Source organism: Monopterus albus, unplaced genomic scaffold (genome assembly GCF_001952655.1).
Source record: "Monopterus albus unplaced genomic scaffold, M_albus_1.0 scaffold143.1, whole genome shotgun sequence".
In the NCBI taxonomy this organism is placed as follows: domain Eukaryota; kingdom Metazoa; phylum Chordata; class Actinopteri; order Synbranchiformes; family Synbranchidae; genus Monopterus; species Monopterus albus.
The window spans coordinates 339,023-347,046 of record NW_018128023.1 but is presented as its reverse complement, the minus strand read 5'-3'; the positions used below and the strand labels follow the sequence as shown (position 1 = coordinate 347,046).

At 38.5% G+C, this 8,024-nt stretch overlaps 1 protein-coding gene across 1 annotated transcript; it reads left to right on the top strand.

Annotated features, from left to right (window-relative positions):
• Positions 1-5,107: 5,107 nt before the first annotated feature.
• On the top strand, positions 5,108-7,972 carry bet1 (Bet1 golgi vesicular membrane trafficking protein). The gene is made up of 4 exons (XM_020614225.1): positions 5,108-5,352; positions 5,566-5,672; positions 5,873-5,929; positions 7,214-7,972. The coding sequence occupies exons 1-4, from the start codon at positions 5,334-5,336 to the stop codon at positions 7,367-7,369; spliced, it is 339 nt and encodes a 112-aa protein (XP_020469881.1). The 5' UTR covers positions 5,108-5,333; the 3' UTR covers positions 7,370-7,972.
• Positions 7,973-8,024: the final 52 nt, after the last annotated feature.

The window sequence follows — 8,024 nt, the reverse complement described above, 5'->3', positions numbered from 1 at the left end:
CATACACACTGGTGACATCACCGGGAGCAACTGGGGTTTCAGTGTCTTGCTCAAGGACACCTCGACATGTTGACTGGACAAGCCGGGAATCGAACCGCTAATCCTCTGCTTAGGAAACGACCCGCTCTAACTCATGAGCCACAGCCGCCCCCATGCTGCTATATTCACACATGAACTCACTCCTGCTCACTCAGACCTTACAGGGATTTTGTACTAGTGAGCTGGCAGGGTTAAAGTCTGCTTTAGGTCAGGGTCAGCAGAACTGAACATTTGTCTTTTCACTTACAGCTTCCCCAGGTTACTGTATGTCTTGAGGATTTCAAGGTTCCAGTGCATGTCTGAAATGGGCTTATGTCCATTTACTGGACCTTTATTGTCATGGTAATGACTGTTCCTGGCCCTTTCATGAGTGGTAATTGCATAACCATATAAATTACTTGGGAGATGCGCAAAGGTCAGATTTAATCAAATTGAAACACTGACACATACAATGTTTCTATATGGTCTCTTGTCATAAAACTGATTGAATCACAGTGCATCTGAGTGGCTAATGGAGATAAGAATGTTTAATGTTTAAACCCCAAATATGTTCAGTTTACTATCATATAAAACTAATTTTAAAAATGTCATTGTTAGGAAACTGGAACCAGTCAATTTTAGCTTGAAAGATTATTTAATGTCCTTTTTGATTCATTTTCTGTAAACTGATTTATCAGCTTAATAGTTACTTCAGTAAAGGTAATAAAGTGAAGCTACAACTATATGAATGTGACAGACAACTCATGAGTCTCCCAGTCAACGGTCATTCAGCACACTGATTACATATGTGCTGTGGATTAATTGTAGATATTATATAGACAAAAGGCTTGAATATAAGAGGTATGTGTGTGGATGTTGTGCGAACATAAATCACACTGTGGAGACTCCGTGTCCTTATAGGGATGTCCCCAAAATGTGAGCTGTTGAATTTTACAGTGGTGTAAGGTTGGGCTTTTAAGATTCTGTTTAAGACCAGGGTAAGTACAAGGTAATGATTACAAGTCAATGTAATGACCTCTGAAGTGCTGGAAACCAGACAGTGTAGGTGCGTGTTTTTTGTGTGTGCATGTCTGAAAGAAAGAGACAGAGGAGAGAGATAAACGGTAAAGTCCTGGGGGTCAGGTTACCTTCTATTCAAGTGTCTGATAAGAAGACAGCAATCGCGGCACTTTGAAAAACATTAATTGAAATGTTATCTGTGAGAAAGTCGGTCTTGTGTACATCATAACTGACTGAAAACAAAGCCAAGGTCCAGTGGGATTAACAGTGCTATAGCAAATCAATGCAGCAATTCAGAGTCAGACAGTGTCAGTGTCAACTCCTGCACTCAATTCGAAAGAGAGAAAAAAAATCAGCAATTCAGAGAAATTCTGCAGCATGAAACATGTCTGAAATGTGCACTTTTAAATAGATGAATCTGAGAAAGAAACACCTCTACCCTGGTCCTCCATCACCCTCTCCCTCAGTGACAATTTTCAATTTCAGTTGTGTTTTTCTTGCATGAATGGTTAGTAGCTGATGTGGAGAAACAGAATACAATAATTTAAATGAAAATGTCTCCAGAAGAAATGATGAAATGGGGAGGTTGGTGTATATTAGGAAAGGTTTAGGACAGTCTCTCTTTATTTTCGCTGATGTAATGGGAGCCATCATTCTGTTTTGTGTTTTGAGACAGCTTCCTCTTAAGCTTCTGTTTGTATTTGGTGAGTTCAGCAATCTGCCATTTCTGATGCTTCAACACATTGTGCCTAATGTGGTTATTACACAGATTTCAAGGTTCAAGGATTTTATTGTCAATTCACTATATGTGCAGGACATACAGAAAATTGAAATACAGTTTCTCTCTCACCTAGTATTGGGTGCCATAACATTTAGGAACTAAAACAGAATAAAGTAGAATAAAAATAGAATAGAAAAGAATAGAATAGAATAAGAACTGGATTAATATAATTAGGATAATTCTAAACGGTACAGCCAATAAGCTGTGACTCAAAACTGTGTACAGTCAGTGACAGTAGTGCAAAACAATAATAGGAGATTGTCAGATGATTCAGCTTCACCAGGACGTTGGTGTCCCTTGGAGTCCTGTTTCTTTATTCTCACGATCGTCCAAAGTCTGCTTCTACTCGTATCTTAAACACTGGATAAAATAACAAAGCAGGTGCTGAGGAGAGAAGCAGTGAACGTTTCAGAGTTTTCGTTCAAGCATTTATCTTGAAACTGACATTAAGGTTTCATTGTTTAGACCTGCTCTTCATCTGTTTGGCCTGACTCTGTCTCTGGTTTAAAGCAAACTGAGACAGTCCTGGTGGAAACTGGTGTAGTTCACCTGTACTTAGAGAAATGGGCTGCACCATTCATTCGTGTGCAGGGTTCAAATCCATGGAATAGAAGTGGAAGGTTATTTATGTATGAATAACAATAGTAGAAGGAGCACATGATGGGGGGTGGGGCACTGGCTCTCCTCAGTTTGCGGTGGAAGTAGAGGCGTGATTGAGCTTTCTTGGCCAGTGATGTGGTGTTGTTGGTCCAGGAGAGGTCCTCAGAGATGTGCACTCCCAGGAACTTGATACTGCTCACTCTCTCCACTACAGCACTGTTGATGGTGAGCGGTGGATGCTTTAGAGGTTTTCTCCTGTCCACAACAATCTCTTTAGTCTTCCCCACATTGAGGGAGAGGTTGTTGTCCTTACACCACTGGGCCAGTTGGCACACCTCACTCCTGTAGTTTCCTGTAGATTTCTTTATAATTACTGGGGTCCCAGCGGTCATGAGCCTTCTGGTTTTAGGAAAATCAGAAAATCCTGCTGCTATCAAACACAGTAATCACAAGTTAGGATAGATTCTTTTTAAAGACGTGGCACCATATCTCAAACCCACATGCTTACCTTCTTCTCAGAGCCTTTGTTTTTATATTTGACTCTGACACTAATATCACACTGTGAAATGCAGTATGTGTAAATAGGGGGTCAGCATCTGAGAAAGACTAAACATGCATGTGGTTGGCTAAAAGGAAAAAGACTTGTGAAATAAAAATGAAATTGTGAATTAATTATGATAACAACAATTAACTGAATTTGAATAAACATATGTATTTATATGATTATTTATTTCATAATGTCTTATTTGTTTATTTATACAGTGAGGCTCTGCAGTTTCTAAGTGTCAGTCTTTAATTTTCCCACCACTCTTACATTATCTGTTCTCACTCTGTCTTCCACCTCACCCAAATTTCACACTTTTATTCTCCTCCACATCTCCAATTAAAACCCATTTAGTCATGAATGAAAGGACTGGTCCATTCTGAACAACAGAGCCCATCTATTCAGACGGCAAATCTTCTTGCAATAACAATTTACAAGTCAGAGACTTTGGAAGTGCGGATAAAGGGCAGGCAGAGTTCTTTAAGTGCAATTCAAAGCAATTGTAAATTTGTGGGAATCAAAATCCTTCTGAGGACTAATAGCAGGAAGTACAATGGTGTCCTTTTGATCTTTCCTCTGGCATGTTTTCCTCTACACGTTCCCCATCATCTGACTCATTCTCATTCATTGCTCCATTCTCTTGAGAAATTATGCTAATCAGGGTGAGCCAGATATTGTTAAGCTTCAGCAGTATTCAATGAGAGGTGCAGTGCAGAGGGAGGTGAGCAACTTTCATTTTCAGCTAATCATGGTCCTCCTGTCTTGCCAAAAGGCATTCATGCTCTATTGACTGGGGAGTATCTCCTTTATCCTAATCCATCATAAGTGGGTTACTCAACGATTGTTTTAGTATCTTCATGTGCAGAGCTAATGCACAATTCCAACAAGCATAAGCGCTTTCAGCAAGCGTTTATCGTTTTCTTTTCCAAAGTTGATAATACAAATTAAAGGAATCTTTCAACACTTTGGGAGACAGAGAGTGGAATTGGAGAGTTAGATGAGAAAGTTGGACCTGCAGCTAGTTAGTTTAGCTAAGAATAAAGACTGGAACCAGACAGCTAGCCTGTCTCTGTCTATCTATTCATCCATTCACTACAGCTCACCAGTCAACTAGAGGATTCACAAAGTCAAACAACCATTCACATTCACACCAAGTTAGAATCAGCATTCAAATGGACCTGCATGTCTTTGGACTATGGGAGGAAACTGGAGCACCCAGAGGAAGCCAGTTCTATTCTTCCAGAACCTTACTGATGTGAGGCAACAGTACCAACCACTGCTCCACTGTGCCAACACACAGCACTCTGTAGACTGTTTTTGGCATACTGTATGTGCATGTGTATGCATTCAAGTATGTGTGTGATCATTGCATCAGGAGTGTTATGGATCCAGAGAATTTCGGTGAAGATTAAGACCAGGTTCCAAATGTCTATATGCCTTCTTTCGCTCTAGAGACCCATCTGTTAAAGAAACATTTCTACAACCCACAAAGGTAACTGAAATGTGCACACACACATACTTGGATCAATACCCTCTGTTTTTTGGCACTCATGTCAAGGTCATGGCTTCTTATAGAAGATACAATACAGAGTGACATTTTCTCAGTTTTTCTACCTCGGAATGTTGTGAAAGGGTTTTAGACATTCTATAAAACCCTTAACACTCAGTGACACCCACTTTCAAATTCATAAAAACTTTATGAATAATCACTATAAAGGACAATCTGGCACCATACTTGAGCAAGCACCTGGCAACAGTAACCACAATTATTTACTCTACTGAGAAAACAGAAAATAAACATGGTGTGTTTCTTTTAACTTTGGCTTTACATCTGAAAATCAACAAGAAATTAAAAGTGATCTTGTTTGGACTCTTGTGACAAATTGTGATATTGCTCCTGTAACATTAAACATAATAAAAACTCATTAATAACACAACCACAGATAAGAGTAAGGATTTTCTGTAATGGTAATTACCACATTAATTGGCATAAAAGGTTATGCGATGTTTACTGTAGTCTCTTTAGATTATGCTGTTAGTGGCATTGTCACAGGGTTCATTTTTACGGCAATTGACAACTAATATACATTTCCATTAAGATATACACGCTCTGCAAACACATGCAAGCCCAATGGCACTCACACAGACACACACTCCATTTTGCTCTAGTTTTTTTGCAATCGCGATATTTTGAGAGGAAGCTCATTGTCCTCGTCGGCCACCGTATGATGTCGTGGCGTTTGCAGATGTGCGGACACTTGCCACAGTTAAACTGTTATCAATTAGTGTAATATATTGCTTATTTGATTTGGATTTGCTTTTTTACACATCCCATACACCGCCACACAGCGTTTCCTTCAGTGGGTAAAGATGAGGCGCTCCGGTTTGGGTAAGAAACAAATGTACATCTAGCTCACACTTAAACGCTAGCTTGTTTGCTAGTTAGCCAACGTTAGCTGCTGTTGCTAATAGATGTTCGTGTTTGTGTACTTTAGGCACAAAATTGTATAAACTCTCTCATCTTAAACATCATATTTCATGGCTAAATCCTATCAGAATAGCTAGTTATCGGTATATTAATTGTCGTTCTCGTCCATTAAAGGTGAAGGAGGCTCTGGGAACTATGTAGCAAGTGGATACAGTGTCTATGAAGAGGAAAATGAACATCTTCAGGAGGGGCTCAGAGCTAAAGTCAACGCTTTAAAAAGTGTAAATAATATGGTGAAATATACAGTTTGATGTTTTGGTTGTTCGTGACTAAAAGCAGCACATCAGAGTTCCTGTGATTTGTGTTGTCCTCTAGAAATGGGCATAGTTGGTGTAAATAGCGCTTTAGATATCTTTAGATTTTACATGTAAACGGTTTATTGTAATTTACTCAAATACAGGAATTTATTTATTATTTACAGCTGTCTATTGATATTGGAACGGAAGTCAAATACCAGAACAAAATGCTGGATGAGATGGTGAGTTTTATTTTGTTTTCTTTAGGTGACGTATTGTAACAAAATATGATACCACTGTGTAAATATCCACTGCTCCTTTACAAGTTAAAGTCCTGTTAAAATTTTACATAACGTAACTGTTCTTAACAAAATGGGTTTAAAACTGCTGGGTACTTTAATCAGTCTACTTTCCAAAAGCTGGTCATACGGGGTAAATGTACCCATTAAGCCCACCAAAATTAGCTTTTAGATATTTTTCATACATACCTGATTTATAAGGATAATAATAGGTAAAGTGCAACGTTAATCTCTCACTTGAAAATGTGTTTTCGTTTATTTAGCAATCTAAATAATTTACAAACAATGTCAACAGTCAAGCGTGGGCATAAATGGTATTGTGGTATCATTTAAGCCCATGTGTGTTCCAAATAAGCCCACATCATGATTTATTAATAAAATATAAAATGTATTTTACTGCAGCAGCAGATTTACTCAGTAACATCTTAGGAATCATTTCTTGCTGTTGATTTTAGTAGAAGGTCTTGATTTCGTTGTGGTTTCTTTGGTAAAATGGGCCAGTATCCTCTAGGTGAGTCTGGCAAAGGACGTACAGCCACTCAAAATCTTCACAATTCTACAGGGGTAAAATAAAGTGTTTGGGTCTATATCAAAAAGTTTTATGATGTTTCTCTCTGCTTCAGGTGGAATTGAAGTATTGAGGGCCCTATAAAGTAGTAGGCTCCTGGTTTCGTTAAGTAATACAAATATACTTTTTGTGAATATGACTCAATCACAGAAAATGGGCATTTCTGAGGGGACCCTCAATGTTAAAGTTTTGTTGTGATTTGGTGTGAGGTCTCCTGAGAGAGCTCACATATGAACAGGTTTACCTCAAAAATACCAAATAGGATTGACTTGTAGTAAAAGACAAAAAGTAATGCCTGGATTTGACAAAATGAGTCACAAACAAGTGTTTGTTTTTTTTGTATTCTATTTCTAAGTTGAAAGTGGGCATAAATGGTATGTGGGTATAATGGGTACACTATCTTATAAATACTTCTCTGTAACACAACTGGTTACAAAAGCTGTTAAATGAATGTACCAAATACAATATTTCTTTTTGAAATGTAGTGAACAGTATGAAGTAGAATGCACTCAAGTACAAGTGCCTCACAGTTATACCTAAAGTATAGTTTTTAGTTATAGTTCACCATTGTCAGATGCTGTAATATTTCCCATGATCTCAGCATTATGTTTGTTTGCTGCTCTGCCTGGACTGAAGACTTTATCCCTCTTTTCTACCAGGACACAGACTTTGATTCAACAGGGGGTCTGCTTGGTGCCACCATCGGCAGAGTGAAGCAGCTGTCCAGAGGCAGCCAGACCAAACTGCTGTGCTACATGCTGCTCTTCTGCTTTTTCGTCTTCTTCATCCTGTACTGGTTTATCAAGCTGAGGTGATAGGAGGACCCCTTTAGGAATTGGCTCTTTAACTCTGATTCTTCTGTGCCATGTTGATGCATCTCAAAACTAGACCAATGTAATGAGGAAAAGGCAAGGATTTTGTCTCCCCGGTGTCCGAGCATTTCATATAGTGATGCCAGAGTTATAAAAGGGCTTCTACTGATTATATTTGATGGAGTCCTGACAGGTAAAACTGTTTTAGAAAAGTGCAAAAGGTCTGAGGTGATTATCATTTGAAGCGGGCATCATGTGCTGTACACAATGCCAGGATTGTATGTACTTGATATCAGCCCAAATTACCTGGAAGATGACATTAAATGTGTAACAACTGCAGAAACGACTGTGTCAAGACACTGAACGCAGTAGTGGGCAAAATATGGAATGGCAAATCTGAGGATATCGCCTAAGTTGTAAAAGTGATTAAGTTGTAGAATACTAGGTGACACAATGTAAAAGTATTTGCTTTTAATGGATGTGAATGAATATTTTACAGCATTTGGAATCCTTACAAAGAGTAGCAGTGTACTTCATTGTTGTTTCAACTTCACTGTAAAAAAATGTTTAATGTACAGTAAATCAAATTCTATGGTCAAAAACTGACCAGTGTGAGCGTGTGCTACTGTGCTGAAAACAAAACTAAACAGGTATTTTA

Bases quoted from the DNA above. Each gene is read 5' to 3' on its own strand.
- bet1 (XM_020614225.1), top strand. The intron at 5,673-5,872 runs GTAAATAATATG...TATTATTTACAG, and splicing joins AAGTCAACGCTTTAAAAAGT to CTGTCTATTGATATTGGAAC. The intron at 5,930-7,213 runs GTGAGTTTTATT...CTTTTCTACCAG, and splicing joins ACAAAATGCTGGATGAGATG to GACACAGACTTTGATTCAAC.